Source organism: Macaca mulatta, chromosome 9 (genome assembly GCF_049350105.2).
Source record: "Macaca mulatta isolate MMU2019108-1 chromosome 9, T2T-MMU8v2.0, whole genome shotgun sequence".
Lineage (NCBI taxonomy): Eukaryota > Metazoa > Chordata > Mammalia > Primates > Cercopithecidae > Macaca > Macaca mulatta.
The window spans coordinates 79,522,092-79,547,358 of record NC_133414.1 but is presented as its reverse complement, the minus strand read 5'-3'; the positions used below and the strand labels follow the sequence as shown (position 1 = coordinate 79,547,358).

The following is a 25,267-nucleotide window of genomic DNA, read 5'->3' as shown; positions in this document are numbered from 1 at the left end:
TGGTCCCAGCACTAAGGAGGCTGATGGGGGAGGATCACTTGAGTCTGGGAGGTTAAGGCTGCAGTGAGCCATGATCACATTGCTGCACTCCAGCCTGGGTGACAGAGGGGAGATCCTGTCTCAAAAAATAAAGTGTATTTGAAAGCTTTATAATTCCATTTTCTTTTCTTTCTTTCTTTCTTTCTTTTTTTTTTTTAAACAGAATCTCACTATGTCACCCAGGCTGCCGTGTGGTGGCCCAATCTCGGCTCACTGCAGGCTCCACCTCCCAGGTTCAAGTGATTCTCCTGCCTCAGCCTCCCAAGTAGCTGGGATCATAGGCACATACCACCACGCCTGGCTAATTTTTGTATTTTTAGTAGAGACAGGGTTTCACCATGTTGGCCAGTCTGGTCTCGAACTCCTGACTTCAAGGGATCCACCCGCCTCTGCCTCCGAAATTGCGGGGATTGCAGGCATCAGCCACCATGCCTGGCAACTCCATTTCCTTTTAATGGGCATTCTTTTGAAGAGAAAGCAAGGATTGGGAAACAGCCTGAAAGCAGCAAGCCTGATTATCTAATACAGCACTAATTTCATTTTTCCAATATAATCCGTCGGTTCACAGACAGCATTAATTTCAAATACCCTATCCCACTGTCCCAACAAGCATGCTCACACTTCTCAAATTTTAGTGCCCCAATCTTTGATTCAGAAAACATGGTCACTGCATAAATGAATAGTTGGCAAACACAATATTCATTGCTTAATAATCTGGAAAAGACGTGAGAATGAATTTATGGTGATTTAGCACTTTTCTTTATGGAAATGCCTATGAATATTTAACTGTAATGTTTATTTTATTCTAATTCATTTGTTAATCACATGTGATTAGTTAATACGGCATACTTATGCCAAGTTTTTGTTATTGTCGTATATTTTATGAATGATAGCAATTTCATGTGCTCTTTTATTTGAAATTAGATTGATTGCAAAGACTCATACAAAGTCGTCTGTTAATTTTAGGGCTTAGTATTTGTGCCATTGTATCAGTATATCCTCCCAGCACATACCCACACGCACACACACACGCATGCCTGCCTGCACACTCACACACACAATACATTCACGCACACGCACACACGTACACTTTCCCCCCTCATTATCAGTAAGACAACACATTGACACATTGCCTCTAGGTTTCCAAGGGAAGGAATTTTTCTTTAAAGCCTCATTCATACTTTTGAAGGCAAATTTGATTTAGCGGAACATCCTTCTAAAATTGAAGAAGAAAGAAAAGTAACAAAACAAAACAGAAGAGGAAGGGGGAAAGCATATAGATAGTAGAAACCAATTCTACAGATTTCTTTTTTTACCCCAAAGTTTTAATAGTATGTGAAATAGCTTTAGGAAAATTTCTTCTTATCAATTTTTTCACATTTGCCAAGTGGCATGTTTGTTAAAGTCAGCCATGCTAAAGTTTTGGGGAGTACGTGGAAGACCCCCTGGGCTCAACATGCTTTCCTACACAGGTCTCGTGGCATTCCCTTTAGGAATTCACTTTTCGGGTTAACCATTTCCTCAACCCACAGTATAAGTCAGTCCTTCAGTCCACTTTTCTTTTAGGACAGGAAAGACGTAGGGCATTGAGCAAAGAGGAAAAGGAGAGTCAACCAGGCACAGTGGCTCACGCCTGTAATCCCAGCACTTTGGGAGGCCAAGGCGGGTGGATCACCTGAGGTCAGGAGTTCAAGCTCAGCCTGACCAACGTGGTGAAACCCCGTCTCTACTAAAAATACAAAAATTAGCCAGGCGTGGTGGTGTGCACCTATAATCCCAGCTACTCAGGAGGCTGAGGCAGGAGAATCGCTTGAACCCAGGAGGTGGAGGTTGCAATGAGCCGAGATCACGCCACTGCACTCCAGCCTGGGTGATAGAACAACTCAACAAAAAAGAAAAAAAAAAAAAAAAAAGGAGAGTCTAAGAGAAGTCCAAGTGGGTACCCAGAACAGACTTTACCTACATCACTATTCTCTCTATCAGAGATGGCCCTGCTCCCCACAGACTGAGAGGAATTTATGTTGTATAGTAGGATTCTGTATTGGTCAGGATTCACTTCTGTAGACAGTGGCTTCAACAAGAGAGTTTATTTCACTCTCATACAAAGGAAGTCTAGAACAGACAGTCTAGATTGGTAGAGACTCAATTTCCTTCTATGCTCTTGCTCTAGCATGCACAACTTCCTCTTCTTGGTCAAAGATGGCTGCTCACATTCCAGCCATTGTGTCCTCAGCCCACCATTAGAAAGGAGAGAAGGGCACAGCCCCTTCCTTGATGGACACTTCCCGGAAGGACCAGACAACACAACAGCTTGCCTTCTTTGGCCAAATATTGGCCACAGAACCACACTTATCAAGGGGAATATAGTCTTCCTGCAGTTATGGGCTTGGCAAAAAAAATCAGAAGTCCTGTACCAAGGAAGACGACGAAAAGGGAGAACTGATGCTGAGGGATAACCAGGAGGCTTTGCCACAGGATCGGATGACATCTTGCTAAAATAGCTTACTTCTCTGTGACCTTATTTTTTCTTTTTTAAAATGTTTTAATTAAAATTTTTTTTTTTAGAGACAGGGTCTCACTGTGTGCCCAGGCGGAGGTGCAGTGGCACAATCATAGCCCTCTGCAGCCTTGAACTCCTGGCTGGGCTCAAGCGATCCTCCTGCCTTGGCCTCCTGAGTAGCTGGGACTAACTTGAGTTCTCTTATGCTTCCTGGATTTCTTTCCAGGCCGAGACATAGAAATCACAAATGAATAAATGTGATCAAACTTGAAGGCCATTTCTAAAGAAAAGCTTTAGCTTGGACCCCATTCTGTGATTGCCTGTTAATGCCTCCTTGTAATTTCAGCGGAAATTCTAGAATTGGCTGGGAATGCCGCGAGGGACAACAAGAAGGCCCGGATAGCCCCGAGACACATCTTGCTGGCAGTTGCCAATGACGAGGAGCTCAACCAGGTATGTCTGAAGCATTGAGGGAAGCCACAGAATGGGTTTGCCAAACATGTTAATGTGTGGGCCTGGGTGGTGGCCATGAGTCACTCCCACTGCAGTTCCCAATTACCTTTATACAAAAAAAACTCAGGCTATATAAAAGAACAAATTCTGCTAGCTCTATCATTAAGATTCAAAATAAAATTGCTTCTGGCATAGATCTCATTGTATATTCTAGGTCTTATCAGACCTTTCTTTCCTCTTTAAAGACAAGTTCTGTGTGTTGCTGAGGAAGGTGTGGCACAAATGTTATTCTCTTCACTTTCTTCACCCAAACTTAGCTGACAATTTTTTCTGATGAAGGCAGAAGACTTTATATTTTAGAGCTGACCTTTTATATTCTGAAACTGACCCCAAAGTCAAGTGAATAGCCCCTCTTCACCCACAGTATATGTAAGGTGGTAGTAAATAGTATAAGAATTTTTATTTGTTTCTTTTCATTTATCTTTATTTTCTAATCTCATTCTTCTCAAAATATAGTGAAGAAGCCTTTTTTATGGCCAATCCGTCATGGACTGATAATTTCCAAAAATGTAATAAAAATTATTAGAAAAATGAAAAAGCAAACTACAAGCCATAATTTTTTGTTATCAGATTCAACAGATACACAATAACTGTCAGTTTGCTATGAAAGTTTCTAGATGCTTACTATACTTCTCTTGTCACTGATGGGTAACTGCCAGTTCATGGGTGAGCCATGGTCGCAGACCACGTTTGGGGTAGTGTTGGTTTCGAATCTGCTGAATATATTAGTGGAGTAGTACATGTCTGTTCTTTACTGATAAATTAACTTATATTGATTGGGAGGAGCATGGCCAGACGTACTTTACTGATGGAATCTATGTGCAAGCTTGTGGAGACGACTGGTTCGTCATTAACTGAGTCTAGTCTTTGCAATGACCTTTGAACCTCATTTTCTCAAGCTGCGCTCCCCACATGGGAAGCTCTTTATCCTCTGTTGTGCCTGGAATTCCAGAGCCCTGGGCAACATCCCTGGTTTCAACTTCTCTATCCCTTCTATTTTGCTTTGCTTTGTTTTGCTTTCTGTACATCACAGGATGCCTTGTTTAACCTACAGAGAAATGCTCTACAACTGAAAGTGGGAAAAGCCAATTAAATGGTGTATTATGCACTTTAGGAGAGCGGAGGCCACATTTAACAGTTAGAACTGTATTAAATCCAGGCCAGGCGCAGTGGCCCACGCCTGTAATCCCAACACCTTGGGAGGCTGAGGCAGGTGGATCACCTGAGGTTAGGAGTTCAAGACCAGCCTGGCCAACATGGTGAACCCCTGTCTCTACTAAAAATACAAAAATTAGCTGGGGGTGGTGGCAGGTGCCTCCAATCCCGGCTGCTCAGGAGGCTGAGGCAGGAGAATTGCTTGAACCTGGAGGCGGAGTCTGCAGTGAGCCAAGATCTCGCCACTGAACTCTAGCCTGGGTTATAGAGTAAGATTCTATCTCAAAAAAAAAAAAGAACTGTATGAAATTGAGAACTAGCTGGCTGTTTGCTACATGAGTGCATGCGTTTCTCTCTTCAGCTGCTAAAAGGAGTGACCATCGCCAGTGGAGGCGTCCTGCCCAGAATTCACCCCGAACTGCTGGCCAAAAAGCGAGGGACCAAAGGCAAGTCGGAAACGATCCTCTCCCCGCCCCCAGAGAAAAGAGGCAGAAAGGCCACGTCAGGCAAGAAGGCGGGGAAGAAATCCAAGGCTGCCAAACCACGGACGTCCAAAAAGGTGAGCCTAGGCTGCATGTCCTGAGCCAGGCACTCCCACTGCAATGGTCTGAATGTCTGTGTTCCCCCACAATTCATATGTTGAAACCTAACCCCAGGGGCATAGGATTACGCGGTGAGGCCTTTGAGAGGTAACTAGATCATGAGGGCGGAGTCCTCATGAATGGGAACAGTCCTCTTATAAAAGAGGCCTGAGGGAGGCAGAGGGACCCTTCTGCCATGTGAGGACGCAGCTAGAAAGCGTCATCTACCAGGAAGCGAGCCCTTGCCAGACACGGAATCTGCCTGCTCCAAGGACTTCCTGCCTCCAGAACTATGAGAAACAAGTTTCTGGGCCAGTCACAGTGGCTCATGCCTGTAATCCCAACACTTTGGGAGGCCAAGGCAGGAGGATGGCTTGAGCCCAGGAGTTAGAGGCTGCAGTGAGCCATGATGGTGCCACTGCACACGAGCCTTTGTGACAGTGCAAGACCCTGTCTGGGAAACAAAAAAAAAAAAGAGAGGTTTCTGATGTTCGTGAGCCAGCCAGTCTATGGCATTTTGTTAGAGCAACCCAAACAGACACTAAGACACCACAAGTTTAAAGATGGAACAATGACGGCGTAGCAGGCACCTCTGAAGGACCAAGGACTCTTGCAGCTTGGTGCTGGAAGAAAATGACAAGAACGTACAGGTAAAAGAAGAAAGGGCCTTTGAGGTTAGAGCTGAAATCATCAAACAGGGTCTTCTCTAGGTTTCCAAACCCTAAGCAGGGATGGTTTTCAGATCCCTTTTACTACCCCCAGCAAAATCTGAAGTGAGAGACGGTAGCCGGGAACCTGCGTTGTAGGTCTCTGCAGAGCTCCGTATTACCTTCCAGACAGCCTCTAGTCTCCTGCAGGCGTTCCTTGAGTTCCACCAGTGGAATTTCAGGTGTTTGGGATAGCTTGATAATGCTAGGTAGCTTAGCTCAGAGATGCCACTGATAGAATAATGTTTTCCTATGTTGCCCAGTACAGTGACCACTGGTCACACGTAGCTTTTTTTTTTTTTTTAAGAGACAAGGGTCTCACTCTGTCACCCAGGCTGGAGCGCAGGAATGCAGTGGCGAGATCATAGCTCATTGTAGCCTCAAACTCCTGGGCTCAAGTGACCCTCCTGCCTCAGCCTCCGAAAGCATTGGAATTGTAAGTGTGAGCTAAAGCACCCAGCCAAGGCTATTTAGATTTGAATGAAAACTAAATCAAATTTAAAATTCAGCTCCTTGATTGTACCAGTCACATTTCAAGCACTCAGCAACATCATTGAGGATCAAAACAGAATATTTCCATGATCACAGAAAGTTCTATTGGACAGCCCTGCTATAGAAGTTGTGGGCGTTTCATTCCACACTGCCTCTGTGCCCCGAGAAATCCTGGGGAGAAAGAAGGCTAAGCAATGGGCTATCAACGGCCCCACCCGGCTCCAGTGCTTGTTGTCCTGAGCTGCAGGCATTGAAATGAGCAAGGACAACGCACTGGTGGTGCACAGGGGTAGGTGAGGACTGTAGGTACGAGTGAGCCCTTCAACACACTTCCTGTTTTCCTATTTTGGGGTACCCTTTTCTTATATTGCTGACTTTTGCTTCCCTCCTTCAAGAAACAGCAGAACACATCACCTAACTGCTTCCTTTCATATTCAACTTGGTGGCAGCCATGAGAAGAGCTTAATAAAGGCACCTCAGGCTTTTTCTGGATTGGTTCTCATCTGGCCTTCTGATTTTTACCAACAGTCCAAACCAAAGGACAGCGACAAAGAAGGAACTTCAAATTCCACCTCTGAAGACGGGCCAGGGGATGGATTCACCATTCTGTCTTCTAAGAGCCTTGTTCTGGGACAGAAGGTAACAAAGAGAATTGCATTGTGCTATATTAAAACACTACTGTATTTTTATAACCTACTGTTTACAAACGATGCCTCCCTTGCTCCCCAATAATGATTTTCACTGCAGTCTTGAATTATTCATTTTTAAACTAAAGAGCTGTGGCAGTGTCGGCATTGTGAGAGTGAGAATTGTTCTTTTTTGCTGAGAATTGTTAATGCTAACATTGGTCAGACGGGTAAGCATGGAGGCTCTTTCTGGTCAGCAGATAGGATGGCATTACTGGTTTTGCTGGGAATTCCGCACACCCCAGTTATTTCTACATCTGCCAAAAAAAAATCCATAGCTAACTTTCTAAAACAGCTTCTGAGAGGCCCATCTTACATGGTTCAATGTAATTTATCAAAGAAAGAAAATAGAAATAGATGTTTCCCGAATATCCTTGGTATTAGAAATGAATTATTTGCCAATAATTCAGTCTGCCTGCCTTCCTAGGCTTTAGAAAGAAAACAAACAGGGCTATACATTTGAACAGTCTTCAGCAACACAACAGCAGCCCAGCCAGACATGCAAATAATTCATTCCTACAAGTGTAAAGTTTACTGAGCAGACAATTTATCTACCAAGTCAACTGGGGCTGAAATAAGACACCCAAGGTAAGAGTCAGTTAATCATATCTCAGGTAGCTGGATGTTTCCATCCTGACAACACAGTAAGCCTCCATTCAAAGAATTGGGAAGAGCATGTTCTAAGAAGAGCATCGGTGTGGCTGGTTGCTAATTCATCACTGATTAAAGCAGGGAAACAAAGAGGTGGAATTTACGTCCCCTCTCTGGCCTGTTCACTGTTACATGACGATTAGCTTTCTCTCATGTAGCTAAGGGAATATAAAGGTCTCGCTCACGTGGGCCAATAGAGAATGCCCTCCATTCCACTCTACTGTGAACACATAGGGTAGCATTTCCCAACGGTAGCCCCAAGACTGTGGTCTCCAAAGGGCAAGGAAGCCAGACACCCCCAGGTCAGGATCCCAGAGCCCATTACTTCTCTCCAGCAAAGTTATTGACTTCAGAGCCCTGCCCCACTAAGTTTGTGCTCCTCTAGGGAGAATGCAGGATGCTGAGGGGAAAAGAGAGAGCAAGCCCTGGGCTTCCTTGCAGGAGCTGCTCAGAGGATGCATCAGTGAAAACCAGGGCCGCCAGGGTTGGGAACCAAAGGCATGAGCTGTAAGAGAAAGAAAGAAAGGAGAGGGGAGGTCCTGTTCCTGTTCCAGGGAAGAGGAAATGGGTTTGTTGCATGCTGCCAGCCCCAGAGTGGAGAGCAAATCCGCTGAGCTCAAAGAGCTTATTGCAAGCCAGACACCTGGGAAACTGGAGGTTGTCACTCTCTATGCAGCCCCTATGTTGACATTGGGTATGAATAATTAAAGAGAATTAATGAATGCAAGTAAAATATGAGGACTTGTCAACAGGATTTTATCTTTTCCACATTCTCCACCTTTTCTTCCTAATGCAGCTGTCCTTAACCCAGAGTGACATCAGCCATATTGGCTCCATGAGAGTGGAGGGCATTGTCCACCCAACCACAGCCGAAATTGACCTCAAAGAAGATATAGGTAAGGTCCTGAGACTTCAGTAGAAGTGCCGTAGAATAGGCCACTGTTCAGGCAAGTTCTTGTGAAGCTGGTCATTGCCAACTGGCTATCCCATTGCTGGGGTCCCATGTCAAACTCTGTCTTTATGTGTAATTGAACAGCTTCACTAGAGAGAAGCTAACTTTTAATTCTGCATATATTTTTGAAATTTTTATTGGGGTATTGTGTAAAAGCAAATCATCAGCGTAGAGCTTGATGAATTTTTCTCAAAGTGAACCCCACTGTGCAACTAGCACCAAGATCCTGAAGCAGACCCTTACCAGCACCCAGGAAGTCTCCCTCGGTCCCACTCCCAGTCAGTATGTCCTCCGAGGGTAACCACTGTCCTTTCTTCTCAAAGCAGAGATGGGTTTCATCTGTCTTGAATTTTGTAAAAATGAAATCTTGTCCTCTTTTGCTCAACTTAGTATTGTGAAATCTATCCATGTTGTTATGACTGTACTCATTCATTTTCCTTGCTCATAGTATTATACTCTATAAATATAAGACAGTTTATTGATCTATCCCACCACTGATGACATTTGGGGTCGTTTCCAGTTTGGGCTATAGTGAATAGTGCTACTGTAAATATTGTTGTACATGTTTACATATATCGTAAGCTTAAATATTGAGAGTGCTATTGATAAAAGGGAAATGGACATCTAGAAAAAATTAGGTTGTCCATTAAGCTATGAGCACTGAGTTATTTTGCTTGTGGTTTGCCACCTGTCCCACGAGTGGCAGAGGGAGCTATTACTAGCCAGGGTGGAGGAGCTTGGGAGGGTAAGCTGTTACGGGCGCTGGAAATAACAGCATGCTAACAGTCCCCGTCCCATCCATTTTTACCAAGCAGAACTGCCTTAAACTCTCCATGGAAAGGGTAAAGTAAGCAAAGAAGGGGCTTTGTCCCTAGGGTACAGGGCTTGCCTGTGAGGGAGGCAATTTGAGGTAGATGCTAGTAGTTCAGCCCTGGGTGGTAGCACCGGGGGCCCCTGGCAGCTGGACTTACTCAGGGCTTCCTCCTGGCATCAGAGGCCACTTGCTGTGCTGAAAAGGAGACAGGACAGCTCTGGGAAAAGTCAGCATTACAGAGAAACAAGTCTCCTTCCACGCTCCATGGAAGGACGCCCTCTAGTGGCCTTCATCTGGAGCTTTTTTAATAGGTGTCCTGCCTCTCACTAACACATTGCAGTGTTCATACTTTACACATTTCTATAGTAATGAAATTTTTATGTAAGAAAAACAATATGCTTCTTTTTTTTAATTGGCATGGTGGCAGAGTATAAAGAGCACTGGTCTGAGAGCAAAAATCCACGCTCAGATTCCAGCAGTGGATTCTAAGGCCAACCTCTTCAGGGTCTTGTGAGGAGAAATGGGCTAAAGGCAGCCAAGTGGTTAAGAGGGCAGGTTCCAGGTCAGCCTGCCTGGACTGTCCCGGCTTTTCTGAATTGCTTCCTAGCTGTGTGACCTTTGGCAGGCTTCTAAACCTCCCTGAACCTCTGTTTCCTCCTCTGTAAGGGAGGATAGCAATAGTACCTGTCCCATAGGGCTGATGGGGCCTGGCACAGTGCTGGGCTCCTAGGCACTTAGTAATTGACAGTTGTTTTGTTGCTGCTATGTTAGGAGGAGTCCCTCCCATTATGATTCCATTCTCCACCACCGTTACCCAAACTAATCATCCCAACAGACAAGGCCCTGCCTTAATCTTTTCAAAACATTATGTTATTATGGGAAAAGTCAAGCATAAACAAAAATAACAGAAAATTATAATGAAACCCTACTCAATCAGATGCAGTAATCACCACCCATGGCCACCTTTGTTTCAACTTGTACCCCCTCCACATACTTGCCAAAGTCATTTTATCTGTGAATATTTCACAATGACTTTTAACAGATAAGGGCTGTTTACTAACAACACAGCCACAATACCATTATTGTACCTTTAAAAAGATAGCAGTATCAACAAATTACCAGTGTTCCAATTCCAGTTACATCATAAATGTCAAGTTTCTTAAACATTTGTTTAAGCCAGGCATAGCGGCACACTCCTGTAGTCCCAGCTACTTGGGAAGCTGAGGCAGGAGGATTGCTTGAGCCCAGGAATTTGAGACCAGCCTGGACAATATAGTGGGATCCCCATCTCTTATAAAAAAGGGGGGCCCGAGTATGGTGGCTCATACCTGTAATCCCAGCACTTTGGGAGGCTGAGGTGGGCGGACCACTTGAGCTCAGAAGTTCTAGACCAACCTGGGCACATGGCAAAACCCCATCTCTACAAAAAAATACAAAAATTAGCCAGGCATGGTGGCACATGCCTGTGCTGCCAGCTAAGGTGGGAGGCTGAGGCGGGAGGATCACTTAAGCCCAGGAGTTCTAGGCTGCAGTGAACGGTGATCACGCCACTACACTCCAGTCTGGGCCACAGAGTACACAGAGTGAGACCCAGTCTCGAAAGAGAGAGAAAGAAAAAGAGAAAGAGAGAGAGGGAGAGAGACAGAGAGAGAGAGAGAAAGGAAGGAAGGGAAGGGAGAGAAGGAAGCAGGGAGAGAAGGACAGGGAGAGAAAGGAAGAAAGGAAAGAAAGAAAATTTGTTTATTTGATTTTGGATCCAAATCAGTCCACGCACTGCAGTTGGTTGATAAGTCTCTTATATCTTAGGTTCCTCCTTCATCTCTTTCTTTCTTATTTCTTTGCAATTCGTTTGTTGAGGAAGCTGGGCCATTTGTCCTATGGGGTTTCATGCAGTCCGGATTTTGTGGATTACATCCTCCTGGCATCATGAAACATGTTTCTTTGCTTTTTTATAACTTGGTGGTTGGATCTAGAGGTTTCATGAGGTATAGGTTCGAAAACTTTGCCAAGACTCCTTGGTGAGTGGCGAGCGCGCGTGCCTGGAGGCGTGTCGTGCCTGGTTGTCTGTCTTGGTGTGATGCTGGGGCCACTGATGCCTCTTCTCTAGATTCCGCCATTTGTTAGGAGTTGCAAAGCTGTGGTATTCTCATTCTAGCATTGCTCCTTTCCTTTTTGGGAATGCTTCTGTAGAGAGAAAAATACCTCTCTCTTAAAAGTCTTCAGTGAGGAGGGTGGATTCCCCTTGCCTTCTGCACATTCCCATTTGGCCCTTGACCTGAATGCAGAGGGCATCAGTATAGACCTAGTCCTCTGCTTCTCAACATGAACTGGCTACCAGCCTCTGTTACCCGGCCTTCTCCAGGCTTCTGGACCCAATAGATCAACAGTGCCCAGGAATCGGGGGGCCAGAAAGGAGCCTCAGAGGCGCTGGGTATAATGCACAATCACCATTTCTCAGTTGCATCATGGAAACCCAAGCACATTAATGAAGAAATCCCCTCTGCACGCCCTCCCCAGTGGACAGTGACCACTGGAATAGACACTTGTCCTAAACGATCTGCACAATGTACTGTGGCTCTCCACGTATACTTGAGGCTCTAGTGTGGAGTGGGGAAGCATCACCACCCAGGCCCTGGGGAAGACTCTGAACTGAATCATAGTAATAGTGATGATTCATAAAGAGAGAGCTGAGATTGCAGTGAGCTGAGATCCGGCCACTGCAACTCCAGCCCGGGAGACAGAGCGAGACTCCGTCTCAAAAAAAAAAAAAAAAAAAAGAGAGAGAGCTGAGACTTGCCCCAGACATCCAGATCACCAAGTTCATTCGAAGATGAAAACACCTGAAAAATACTCTGCTGCCCCAAAGCCGTTGTCCTCCCAGCCTGGAAAAACACCCATGCCGTCTCAGAGACATGAGAGCTGGATGTGCTGGTACACACACAGACGGGGTTCCTGCGGCTGGTACACACACAGACGGGGTTCCTGCGGCTGGTACGCACACAGACGGGGTTCCTGCGGCTGGTACACACACAGACGGGGTTCCTGCGGCTGGTACGCACACAGACGGGGTTCCTGCGGGGTCAGAGGTGGCAGCCTGTCATCTCCCATGGGGTTCCACTTGGCCTGTGTAGAAGTAAGAGCTGAGGTAGGAAAAAAAACAAAGAGTAGGGCATTCCCCTAACATCAAAGGCTCAGGGCATCTCCCGGCAGGAAAGTCCTTAGAGATTAGCCTCTCCACGTGTCTCCATTGAAAACTGAGCACCGGGTTGGGGGAACAACATGCCTGGCTGCCCTGGGCCTGTGTCTGTCCTTTGACTCAAGCACTTACAGTATGTTGATGGCACTGTGATGGGACCGGGACTTCAGAGCTCTCCACATGAGTACTAAACCTGTAGGACACAACACTAGAATCTCAGTTTTTTGTTGTTGTTTTGTTTTTAAATCATCTACAGGACTCAGGCCATGAGACCGCTTTATGGCCAAATCATCCCTTAAAAGATCCTTGATAAAAGCTTGCCAATCTAAGTCTGCTACACTGATGCCCCGAGACCCCTGCCTCCCCCGACCACTGGCAAACCAGGATGACAATTGGGAAGTTCAATTCCTAGTTTCTAACTGTACTATTTTTTTTTTCCTGGCCTACTACAAATATGTCAAACAGTGTAATTAGATTGAAAGAACAACCACAGTGGCTTCCCATTGCTCTCCTTTGCAGGTAAAGCCTTGGAAAAGGCTGGGGGAAAAGAGTTCTTGGAAACGGTAAAGGAGCTTCGCAAATCCCAAGGCCCTTTGGAAGTCGCCGAAGGTAAGTGTGGAACTAGGCTCCTGTCACCAGCATGGCCTCACCCTCCTCTCTGAGTCTCCAGCCTCACGTGCCTGATGCCTGTTCAGCTTATGAGACAAAGTATGCCATAACTAATCAGAAAGCTATTTTAGCATCTCAGGTAATTTGAGCAGGCCTATGGGGATCCTTTCAGATGTCCTGGGGACTCCAGTATGTCTGAATAATTCAAGTCAATTTGCATCAGATCCCCCAAAATGGTCTAGAGCCATTGGGTGAACTTCCTGTGTGTGTGATAAAATACACATACCATAGGACTTAACAAAAATTGGAACTGTTTTTTTCTTTTTCTTTTTTTTTTTTTTTTTTTGAGAAAGAGTCTCACTCCGTCACCCAGGCTGGAGTGCAGTGGCATCATCTCAGCTTACTGCAACCTCCGCCTCCCAAGTTCAAACGATTCTTGTCCCTCAGCCTCCCAAGTTGCTGGAATTACAGGCACATGCGACCATGCCTGGCTAGCGTTTGCATTTTTAGTAGAGATGAGGTTTTGCCATGTTGGACAGGCTGGTCTCAAAGTCCTAACCTCAAGTGATCCACCCACCTTGGCCTCCCAAAGTGCTGGGATTACAGACATGAGCCACCGCACCCAGCCACTGGAACTATTTTAAAGCGTATAATTCAGTAGCATTAAGTATTTTTACAGTGTGTGCAGCCATCACCACTACCTAGTCCAGAGCTTTGATGTCACCTCACACAGAAACCCTGTTGGGGTGATCGGACCCAACACCAGGTCGTGGGGGTGACGAAGTCCAGCGGAGTCAAAGGAATGAGAAAAGACAGTTTGAGGCAGAAAGTGGGTCCGAGGGCTGTCGCTAGTGTATGGAGGCTGCGAAGGCCCTGAGCTCTGGAAGCCCAGGCTATTTATTGGTGATCAAACAAAGAAACAGGTGGTGAAGATGCGGGGGTCGAAAGGCAAGCGCATGATCTACAGCTGTGACAATTTAGCATTTCCTTTGAAGCATCTGGAACATATTCTGCTACTTGAGATAATGGAGAGCAGGTTCTTTTAACTCAAGATACAATCGATCCTGGGAGAGCAAGGAGCCAAGGAGTCAGCAAGTCTAGACACATTCTAGAGCCATGAGCCCTGGATTCTGTCGAAGCCACGAGGGGTTTTATGCCTGGGCTCAGATTATGGTGCGTCAGGGTAGCCTTCCGCCCTTTGGCACAGAGCTCAGTGTTCCAGCCACAGAGGGTTTTAGAATCTGGACCCTGGACGTGTTCCAAGACTCTTTCACATTATGTCAGACATGCAAGCCCTGCCTCAGCTTCTCCCAACACTCAGCTTTTCTCCCAACAAACCCCCTAACCATTAAGCAGTCTTGCCCAGTGCCGCCTCAGGCCCTGGCAAGCACTGATCTACTTTCTGTATCTATGGATTTGCCTATTCTGGACATTTCATATAAAGGGGATCATGTAATATATGACTTTTCTGTCTGGCTTCTCTCATTTAACATTTTTTTCAAAGTTCATCCATACTGTAGTAGTACTTATATTATATTATAGTAGTACAAAGTCAGTACTTATATTCTTTTTCATGGCTGAATAATATTCCATTTTGTTTAACCACTCATTTGCTGTTGGACATTTGGGCTGTTTCCACCTTTGATGATTGTGGATAGAGCTGCAGTGAACATCTGTGCACACGTTTTTGTTTGAACATCTCTTGTCCAGGCGATTGGGCAAGTTTTTGACAGGTGGATCCAACCTCAGATCGGTGTTCCCACCCACACGACTCCCAATCAGTTCACTCCTTGTACCCTCAGTCAGTGCCAAGTGCTGCAGGGCTTCAGCGGAAAATAAAACCCACCGCTGCCCTCAGATGCATCACTGGGCCCCAGAGCAGGAGCCACAACCTCAGCGTAGGGGAGTGTGGGAGGACGGCAGTGAGGCTGTGAGAGCCCTTGGGGGTGGGACATGGAGGGCAATAGGAGCACTGCATGTGAGGAGACGCGGTCTTGCATGAGCAGGGAGTCTTGGGTCAGCACGTGGGAGGAGAGAAACAGCAGTCAAGATGAGGCTGGGTCTGTGGGCTGTGCGAAGGGGTCTGGACCTGACCCTACATGGACACGAGGGCACTTGGAAGTTTAAGCAGGGGGCTGTCCAGATTAGACTTGATTGTTATAAAAGTAGGGCCTGGACACGGTGGTTCATGCCTGTAATCCCAGCACTTTGGGAGGCTGAGGCAGGCGGATCACGAGGTCAGGAGTTCGAGACCAGCCTGACCAACATGGTGAAACCCTGTCTCTACTAAAAATACAAAAATGTGTCAGGCGTGGTGGCACATGCCTGTAATCCCAGCTAGTCAGAGGCTGAGGCAGGAGAATCACTTGAACCTGGGAAATGGAGGTTGCAGTAAGCCAAGATCATGCCATTGCACTCCAGCCTAGGCGACAGAGCAAGACTCTATCTCAAAAAAAAAAAAAAAGAAAAGAAAAGAAAAGAAAAAAAGTAACGGGGTCTTCTAGTCCAGAAAGAACAAGAGCCCACACTTTAAATATCCACCCACCACTCCCCACAGGCATAGCAGTAATAGATGCAGTGTCTCTTTAAAAACTGTAAGACAGAGCCACACTCAAATATAAGATAAGCGTCCATGTAGACAGAGGCAGGAGGGCTGCAGCAGCACCTCCAGGAGGCCGCCGCCCCAGGCCTGGGCTCCAAGTCTGTAAGATGCAGTGTCGCTTCATGTATAAAGAGGGCCAGAGCCAGGCTCACTGCTCAAAGCAAGGGGCTGCATGAGACTCTCGCGGCCTTTACAGGAAGCCAAAGCTCTAGCCACCATGCAGGGCTACAACTTGTATAAAAATCTGTCTTTCTAGGGTAGCAGAAGGGAGAAGAGAGCCCTCACCCAAGCCCAGGGCCACACTGCCCTCTGACTCAATGTTTGGCTCCATCACATCCCCAATATAACCATGAGACCAAGCTCCAACTCAGTTATCTAAGATGGTGTCTGGACTGGGGGCCTGGGTGTGGGGAAGGTTCACCAGAAACTACCTGATAGGGTGCAAAGGAGAGGAAAAATAGCTGCTCTACACAGAATGAGAGGCTCCAACACACTTCTTTTTTAAATTATTTTTTAAATAGAGATGGGGTCTTGCTATGTTGCCCAGGCTGATCTCGAACTGCTGGGCTCAAGTGATCCTCCTGCCTCAGCCTCCCAAAATGCTAGTATTACAGGCGGGAGCCACCGTGCCCAGCACCAACACACTTCTAAACAGAGTTCCAAAGGCAGAAATAGAAAGTAGAGAAGCAGTATTTAAGGAGATCATAGCTGAGAATTTTCTAGGATGAAGCATGAGCCCTTAAGCTGAAAATATCAAGCACAATACATGAAAATAAATCCAAAACGTGGAGTGTTGTGGTAAAGCCTCAGAAACTGAAAAATCAAAAGAAACCTTCAAAGTCACCCAAGACGAGAGGCAGATCATTTGTGAAGAAATAATGGTTGTTCTAGTGACAGCAGACTTCTCATCAGCAAGAAAAGATGTTTGGAAACAGGAAAGAAATAGCTTCAAAGCACTGAAGGGGGGAAAAAAACTGTCAACCAAGAATTCCACATTTTGCTACGTTATCGTTCAAGTATGAGGACAAAAGATGTACAATTTCAGACGTGTAGAAGTTGAGAGGCAGCAATCCAGACACTAGCTGGAAAGAATACAAAAGTCTGCACCGAGGAAATAGACATGAACCTGGAAGGAAGGAGAGCGCTGCAGGACACAATTTTCAGCTAAGACATTGGTGCAAATATGTTAGGTGTAAGAAGCCATGGCCTGGGGCCAGTGAGTGGTAGCACCTTGGTAAAAATGGAGAAGGGGAGACGGTTCACCACTGTCTAACAGCACATTGCATTTCATTTAAAAACACCATCAGTTGTATGATATATTTTTATTGTATGTACCACTAAAAAAAATTAAATTTCCAAAATAAGGTGTCTAATAGGAGGCCCCACATAAAGCTGGGGCACATTGACTATAACAGCAAGCAAGCAAGACATGAACTCACCATGCAGAAAGGAGCAGCAAATATATAGTGGGGGAGAAAAAAGCCTCACTAAAGAATTTAGCCAGGCATGGTGGCTCACATCTGTAATCGAAGCACTTTGAGAGGCAGAGGTGGGTGGATCACCTGAGGTCGGGAGTTTGAGACCAGCCTGACCAACATGGAGAAACCCTGTCTCTAGTAACAATACAAAAATTAGCCAGGCGTGGTGATGGGTGCCTGTAATCTCAGCCACTTGGGAGGCTGAGGCAGGAGAATCGCTTGAACCCGCAGGAGGTTGCAGTGAGCCATGATCGTGCTATTGCACTCCAGCCTGGGCAACAAAAGTGAAACTCTGTCTTTAAAAAAAAGGAAAAGAATTTGAACCACAAGCCAGTGCTCCTGAAGATTTGCAGCCAGATCCAGTGCAGCTCAAAACCTCAGGCAGAGAAGAGAGTGAGACATAGCCTTAGTTGGGTAGTGTCCCCAGGTGACATAGAAGGAAATGTAATTTCTTTCTGGAAGAACTCAGCTCCAGGCTGACAGCAATTCTAAGATGCTTTCTGATTTCAACAATATTAAAATGTTTAAACAAAAAAAAAGTGCATCCTAACATGGTTAAAACAGACCAACTGCAGTGCAGGCCCACCCTGTGGCAGGGGGTGGGGAAGGGTGGATCAAGAAAATATTTCAGGAGCAGAGCCAGTGAGAGGCAGTGATGCTGCATGTTCAGGGAGTCAGAAGCTGGAGCTAAGGGTGGGTCCAGGGTTTCCAGGCTGACAAGCTGATGAAAAGTCGGGCCTTTCATTCTTTTGTTGAATATTTGAGCACCTGCCTGCCAGTGACTGTGGTAGGAGCCAGGCAGCAGCAAGGAATACAAAAGTGCTTCAGTGAAGACGTCATCTGGGGCAGAACCAGTTCACGTTAAGCATCTACAGTGTGTGCTGTCGGGCACAGGCATCGGGATGTGGATGTGAATGTAGGCCCTGAACGCTCCTGAACTTTACAACCAGGCGGGGACCCTAGGGTAGCACAGTATATCACAGCACAGCTGACTGCTGAATTGCATGGCAGAGGCCCAGAGAGAATGGGCGAGGGAGTCAGCGACAAAGGAGGATAGCCAAGTGTGGAGACACAGGTGTAGCCAGACCCATGTGTGCAGGGGACTGAGCCCACTGGGCATCCAGAAAGAGCAAGAAATGGATAGACTCCAAGGGGAGAGGGGCAGACCATGAAGGGAGCCTGGGAGGACTGCAGTAAGGTCAGCCTGGCAATCAGGAGCAGTTGCAGATTCTGAGTTTAAATGTGGAGTTTAAGGACCTTGACTCCAGCAACCGTATGGAGAATGGTTTGGCAGAAGGAGGGCTGGGGCCCAAAGATCATCGAGAAAGCTGTATTGGATGAGGGTGGAGGTGGAGTGGGGGTGAAAATGAAGCACATGGGCCTGGAATGAGACAAGGCAGAGGAAACTGATGGTGTCTGCAGTGACAGAGAGGGAAAATGGGGAATCGGGTTTCAGGAGTGAATGGCCATTTTACTGGGCACGTGTTAGCCCTGGGGCCCCAGAAAGGTCATGAGGTGCAGGTCCCTGTTGAAAGCTAAGGAGGAAAATGGCTGGCAGATGGCTGCGTAGGAGCTGGGGCTGCAGCAGAAAGAAGAGCACTGGGTCCAGACAGGCAGGAAGAGGAGAGGCCATTGTGGGAAACTGAGGCACTGTTAAAAGAAAACCCATAGTGTCATGGAAACCAGGCATCAGCAGTAGCAGCCTCTCAGCAGAACAAGGGGCCACCCTAGAGTCCCCTTTTGCTGTGGTGACTCCAAGAACTGTGATGGCTCACCTGGGAGAAGGTTCTAGAAGCTCCCAGCAGTAGCACTGCCACCCTCAGAATGCAGGTCTTCACCAGGCGACATCACATTAGGTAAGAGAATGCCGCTAGTCATTATGTGGATAGGTGCTTATACCAAATACCAGGGTCACAACCCTTGCAATAACTTGACCCTCATCCTTGACACCTCTGGAGAACATTACAAAGCATTACGGCTATAAGCCGTGTTATTCATCGCCAGTTGCCATGAACATACTTTGTTCTGGACTGAAGTGTCATCGTGCACTACCCTGAAAGTCATTTTTTACTTGACTGGATGTTTCACATTCCAATAGGAACATATTCCTTTTATTTAAATACGACTTTTGGCTGGGTGCAATATAATCCTAGCACTTTGGGAGGCCGAGGCGGGTGGATCACTTGAGGTCACGAGTTCAAGACCAACCTGGCCAACATGGTGAAACTCCCCATCTCTACTAAAAATACAAAAAAATTGGCCAAGCGTGGTGGCGGGTGCCTGTAATCCCAGCTACTCGGGAAGCTGAGGCAGGAGAATCCAATCGCTTGAACCCAAGAGGCAGAGGTTGCAGTGAGCCGTGATTGAGCCACTGCACTCCAGCCTGGGCGACAGGGGGAGACCCTGTCTCAAAAAAAAGACTTTACATTAGAGAAATAATACCATTCTGCTAGTAACGTGATTATACTTTTTAAATATATGAAATAAATCAGCCATGACTATAACAAGCGAAACTCCATCTGGCATACAATAGCATCCAGGTGCTCGGGAAAATCGCACCATGCAGACAAGGCCCATCCCCAGGGTCCTTGGTTCTCAGCACAGCAGCCTCCAGTTTTGGGGGCATCATTGTTCAGGCCGAAAAGGGACACTCTGCTTCTGGTGCACAAATATACATGGTCATAGAGTCAGCACATGTGGCGGGCCCCTACCCAGAGCCTCGGTGTATTGTGTGGCCTGGGTTCTGCACTCAGGCTTTCACATATGATGACACTGAGCCCCCTCTGGGCACTGGAAGGCAAGGAGCCTACAGCCTCCCCTGATGGGCGAGGGGGTCCCTTGGATTTGGCTTCCACCCACGCGAGGAAGTGCAGTCAACACTTCCCTGACACTGTGGACATTGCCAGGAAATACTTATCATAAACTAGGTGAGCATCATAGATTTCCAGTCAGTCTTTCACCTCAACCCCACACACAGCTCTGGAATACGGCGGACACACGTTTCTGTTACAAGTGCTGCCCCTAGTGGCCACGGACGTTTGCTATGCCGATTCCTGGGTTCCTGGAGGGGCACAGGGCGCCGGTGGGCGGCTTGGGGGCCTGCGTGGCTCATGGCTGAAGCTGCAGCTGCCTCTGGCAGATCCGAGGGAACTGCTCCCCTGGGGAGTCCCACAGTGACTTCTCTCGAGCTTAGCAGCCACGGGGCTGTATCAACTCTGTCACCAATGGGAGCCATGTTTAGGGGAGTAAACAGTAAAACAAAGGAGTATGACTGAAATTATGAGACAAGGCTGGCCTAATTCAATTTCACAGCCCGCTTTTGAAACCCCACTCTCTGCAGGGCATGTGGAGATCATCAAATGGCAATACCTGTCCAAGGAACTGTACAATCAAGTTCAGTGGTTCTCAACTCATAGAAGGTCCTAAAATCATGTAAGCATAGGCCCTGCACCAGACCTACTGAGTTAGGACCTCTGGGGGTGGGGCCCAGGCATGGCTATTTTTTAAAAGCCACAGTAGGCCAGGTGTGGTGGCTCACACCTGTAATCCCAGCACTTTGGGTGCCTGAGGCAGGAGGATCACTTGAGCACTGGAGTTCAAGACTAGTCTGGGCAACATAGCAGAACCTCATCTCTACAAAAAAATTTAAAAAATTAGCACATGCCTGTAATCCCAGCTACTTGAGAGGCTGAGGCACTAGAATCACTTGAACCCAGGAGGTGGAGCTTGCAGTGAGCTGAGATTGCACCACTGCACTCCAGCCTGGGCAACAGTAAAAGACTGTCTCAAAAAACTAAAAATTAAAAAAAAAAAAAAAAGCCACTGTATTCATTTCCTGTGGCTACTGTAACAAATTACCACTAAGTTTGTGGCTTCAAACAACACAAATTTATCTTCTTACAGTACTAGAGGCTAGAAGTCCACAATGAGTTTTAAGAGGCTAAGATCCAGGTGTTGGCAGGGCTGGTTCCTTCTGGAGGCTCAGGGAAGGATCCCTTCCTTGCCTTTTCCAGCTTCTAAGCTGCAACATTCCTTGGCTCCTGGGGCATCGCTCCATTCTCTGGCTCCTGGCTGCTTCGCTCCATTCTCTGGCTCCTTCATCACACGGCCTCCTCCTGCCTTTGACCTTCTTACCTCCCTCTTGTCAGGCCCAGGCTCACCAGACAGTCCAGGATCATCTCCCCATCTCAAGAGCCTTAACTTAATCACATCGGCAAAGTCCCTTTTGTCATGTACAGGTTCCAGGGAGTAGGATGTGGATGTTTTGGGATGCCATTACTTTACCTACCACAGCCATCAGAGAGGATCTGACGTGTCCCTTTAACTAGGAACATTGTGAGGATGTAGCTCAACCCAGGGACTACTTGGCAGACCATATGAAAATGACGCGTCAGAGAAGCATTAAATGCTTCTACCCAAAGCTTGTGCTAACTGTGCAAAGCCATCCAACCCAGCTCTCTGTTAAACACAGTCTGCGTCAGGAGCACAGGATGCTGGCCGGCCAGCGTCTCTATCACTGCCTTATCTCCAGATCTAACAGATACCTGATGAGGTTAGGCTATAACCTAGGAAACCTCAGGAAATAACCCGCGGCATTTTCTCTCCTATGTCCCAGCTGCCGTCAGCCAATCCAGTGGACTCGCAGCCAAATTTGTCATCCACTGTCACATCCCTCAGTGGGGCTCCGACAAATGTGAAGAACAGCTTGAAGAGACCATCAAAAACTGCCTGTCAGCGGCGGAGGACAAGAAGCTAAAGTCCGTCGCGTTCCCGCCTTTCCCCAGCGGCAGGTAAGATGCAGTTCCCCTGAGTTGATTCTTCCGGCCTTTTCCCTGGAAATCAACTGCTCCTCCACTTACATCTGATCTGGGTGTTACCGAGGGCTGCCAGCACAGCCAAGTATGCTGACCAGGTGATGGGGCAAGAAACCCAGTTTTCATCCTTCAGAACCCACAGGGAAGCGGGCCCACTGGCTCGTAGGCAGTAGGTCTTTCCCGGCTGGGGCCAGCCCCACTGCCTCCTTGATGTTAAAGCCCCAGGAGGAAGGCAGCCCAGGGCGGGATCGGCAGGCACAGGCCGGCTGGTGTGTTATTTTTTGAGAGCCTTCCAGGTTCAAAGTCCATATTCCCACCAGCTGTCCATGTCCAGGACACATGATGAGAAAACACGAGGCTCAAAGGCCTTGCTACTCAAAGTGTGGTCCATAGACAGGCAGCAGTGACCGATGTCAGAATGCAGAATCTCAGGCCGCCCATCTCCAACCTCTGTCTCCAGAATCCCCAGGGAATTCCGTTGCTGCTCTGGGAGACTGCAGAGCCAGGAGTTCGAGGCTTTGACGAATACACCCAGAGAAGTGAAAATCCGTCCCCGAGTGATTGCTGAAAAGGAGGTTGGGCAATGACTAGATTGTCACAGATCCCAGCTGGGCATTGTTTCAGATACGTAATGAGGATATCTGCTCTCACACACAACATATCCTCTCCCTTCATGCCCCTAGCCAATCTATTGCTTTAATTTTGAACACCCTCTCATCTTGAGAGCTGCCCTTTATAATATAGCTATGGTTTATAGCTGTGTCCTGGGAAGCCCAAGAGGAAAATCATGAGACCTAGGTTCCTGCTGTAATCATGTCTCAACCTAGGCAAGCAGCATCGAGTCTCAGCAGTCCAGGCCCAGAGATGCTGTGAGATGCATTCTCTCATCGGTGAGACCATGCAGTGCTGTTCTGTGCTGGAATACATGCGAATGGGAAGAATCACTATTAACAGGCCCCTCCTGGACCTGCTCCAGGGGTCTCTGTCGCTGACCCCTAATGACCACTCTGGCTGTGCCCCTGGAACCTGGTGCTGTGGCCCAGTCTGGTGGATGGCACTATCAGTAGCTCCCTGGAACCTGGGGCCTTTAACAAACTTTCATCAACCCTGCCATGCCCAGAGTCACAATGCTGAAATTACATGGACCTGTGCCTATGAAATAATACGTGCATAAAAAAGGACTTATGAAGACAGGTTTGGAGCATATATTTTTGCCCTTTACTAAGCAATCGGGTTAGCATACAAACCAGTTTGGAGGGAGCTAATAAAACTTCTGTTTGCTTTTTTGAAGACCAGGTATTTTTAATGCTGAATGGCTAGCATTTTTAAAGCCAAGCTTGACTTGGTCAGATGACATAGACTCAGATACAGGGAGCCGGCATGGTGGCTCACGCCTGTAAATCCAAAAGCTTTGGGAGGCTGAGGCAGGAGCATCACTTGAGGCCAGGAGTTCGAGACCAGCCTGGGTAACATAACAAGACCCGTCTCTACAAAAAATTAAAAACAAACAAAAACAATTTTTTATAGGCACATGCCTATAGTCCCAGCTACTTAGGAGGCTGAGGCAGGAGGCAGATTGCTTGCGCTCAGAGGTTCGAAGCTGCAGTGAGCTATGATCACACCACTGCACTCTAGCCTGAGCAATGGAGCAAGACTTTGACTCTGGAACAAAAACTAATTTTAAAAAATTATAATAAAAAATAAAACACAGGGTACTCTTCACTTGGCCAACCCTATGACCTTGACTAAAATCACTATGCTTGGCCGGGCACTGTGGCTCACACCTGTAATCCCAGCACTTTGGGAGGCCAAGGCAGGCCTCCTACATTCCTGAATTCCCAAACTCAGGAATTCAAGGTCAGGAATTCAAGGCCAGCCTGGCCAACATGGTGAAACCCCATCTCTGCTGAAAATACAAAAATTAGCCAGGCATGGTGGTGCGCACTACTCAGCTGCTCGGGAGGCTGAGGCAGGAGAATCACTTGAACCCAGGAGGTGGAGGTTGCACTCCAGCCTGGGCGACAGAGAGACTCCATCTCAAAATTAATTAATTAAATTAAATTAAATCATTGTGCCTCTCCGAGTCAGTGTGACACCTATAAAGTGGGGGCAACATGCCCCACCTGCCACCCCCAGGCTGTCCCTTTGGCTAGGGTCAAAGGAGATCATGCACGGACTAGCCCTGTGCACAGCGAGGCCCCACCCAGTAAAAACAAAGGTACTTCATGCTCCCATGGCTCTCAGGGACCAAAATGACACCAGCTCTTCTTTTGCTTTGGCACAGAAACTGCTTTCCCAAACAGACCGCGGCCCAGGTGACCCTCAAAGCCATCTCAGCCCACTTTGATGACTCGAGCGCATCCTCGCTGAAGAACGTGTATTTCCTGCTCTTCGACAGCGAGAGCATCGGCATCTACGTGCAGGAGATGGCCAAGCTCGACACCAAGTAGCCGCTGCACTTTCCAGCAGGGATCAGAGGACCACCCGAGTCCCAAGAGTGGGTTTTGCTTTTTAAAAGGAGAGAGGAGGGGTGACGGCGGGGGAGTAGAGGGCGGCCGGGCAGGTCCTGCCGGCGCAGGGAGCCCTCTGCCCTTCACACTGTCCTCCAAAAGAGCCTCCATCTGTAAGGAAGCAGGTCTCCGCGCAGGGTTTCTTTCCATGTGTTTTCCTCCTGTTGTTTTAGAACTTTTCTAAAAAAACAGACCTCGTTTTAGATTTATAGCATCGACTTTTACACACACTCATACAAGAAAAAATCCTTTCAAAATTCTTAAATCTTCTGTTCCTCCTTTTTCTAAGGGAAGAGGGCAAAAAGCGACCTGGGCTCTGTTGGTATGCGTGTTCCGTGGCGGAGAGGAGAAAATGGGAGACATCTCACTGGTGCTTTTCTCTTTTATTTTAGTGCCCCCCGCCCCCACCCCTGTAATACCTGTAACTACTCCTAAAAAGGTTTTGCTTCAGGCTTTTTTTTTTTGGTTTCATTTTGTTTTTTAAAGAAAAAGAAAATGAAAGGAAAAAAATAAAAGATCCAGTGTCTTTCTTACAACATATTCTTTTATTGCAACATTTTCCTCAGTTTGGAAAACGGTGTCCCCACACGTAGGTCCTTCTAGAATATTGTAAGTCAACAGAACAAGGCCTGTCACTCACACACTGGGATTCCCACCTCACTGGGCCTCAGGTCAGATAGCACCAGGGCCTGTGTTTCTCGGGCCGAAGGTCCTGCCTCCAGAAAGGTGGGCTTCCCTTCGTGGTCCATGAAGACAGATCCTTGGATGAAGCCGCCAGGGGAACAGCCATCCTCCAAGAGAGGCACACGACTCACTGAGGCCTGGGCAACAGCCCCAACGGGATGGCCTGAGAACCCCAGAGAGGCTGGTGTCCCAAGGACTCTGCCCAAGTACCCAGGGGCCACCATCAAAAGGGTGCAGGGAGGGGCAGGGTGGGGAGGTGGGGCCTGAATTTCTTCAGATGAACT

General features: G+C 47.3%; 2 protein-coding genes across 12 annotated transcripts in view; one reads left to right on the top strand and one right to left on the bottom strand.

The window, feature by feature from the left end:
* Positions 1 to 24,808, top strand: part of MACROH2A2 (macroH2A.2 histone) — a 60,051-nt gene extending 35,243 nt beyond the window's left edge. The window contains 7 exon segments of the mRNA NM_001266414.1: positions 2,886 to 2,992; positions 4,569 to 4,766; positions 6,516 to 6,626; positions 8,121 to 8,220; positions 12,806 to 12,895; positions 21,591 to 21,765; positions 24,074 to 24,808. Coding sequence (NP_001253343.1) covers positions 2,886 to 2,992; positions 4,569 to 4,766; positions 6,516 to 6,626; positions 8,121 to 8,220; positions 12,806 to 12,895; positions 21,591 to 21,765; positions 24,074 to 24,239 — 947 coding nt within the window. The 3' untranslated portion in view covers positions 24,240 to 24,808.
* The window catches only part of AIFM2 (apoptosis inducing factor mitochondria associated 2), a 34,411-nt gene continuing 20,048 nt past the window's right edge, over positions 10,905 to 25,267 (bottom strand). For 9 of the 11 annotated variants that reach the window (XM_077946657.1, XM_077946660.1, XM_077946671.1 and 6 more), the window contains one exon: positions 22,985 to 24,479. The gene's annotated coding sequence lies outside the window, so the exon portion shown is untranslated. Of the gene's footprint in view, positions 12,214 to 22,984; positions 24,480 to 25,267 lie in introns of those variants that run through there. The other 2 variants (XM_077946661.1, XM_077946663.1) reach the window with 1 other exon arrangement.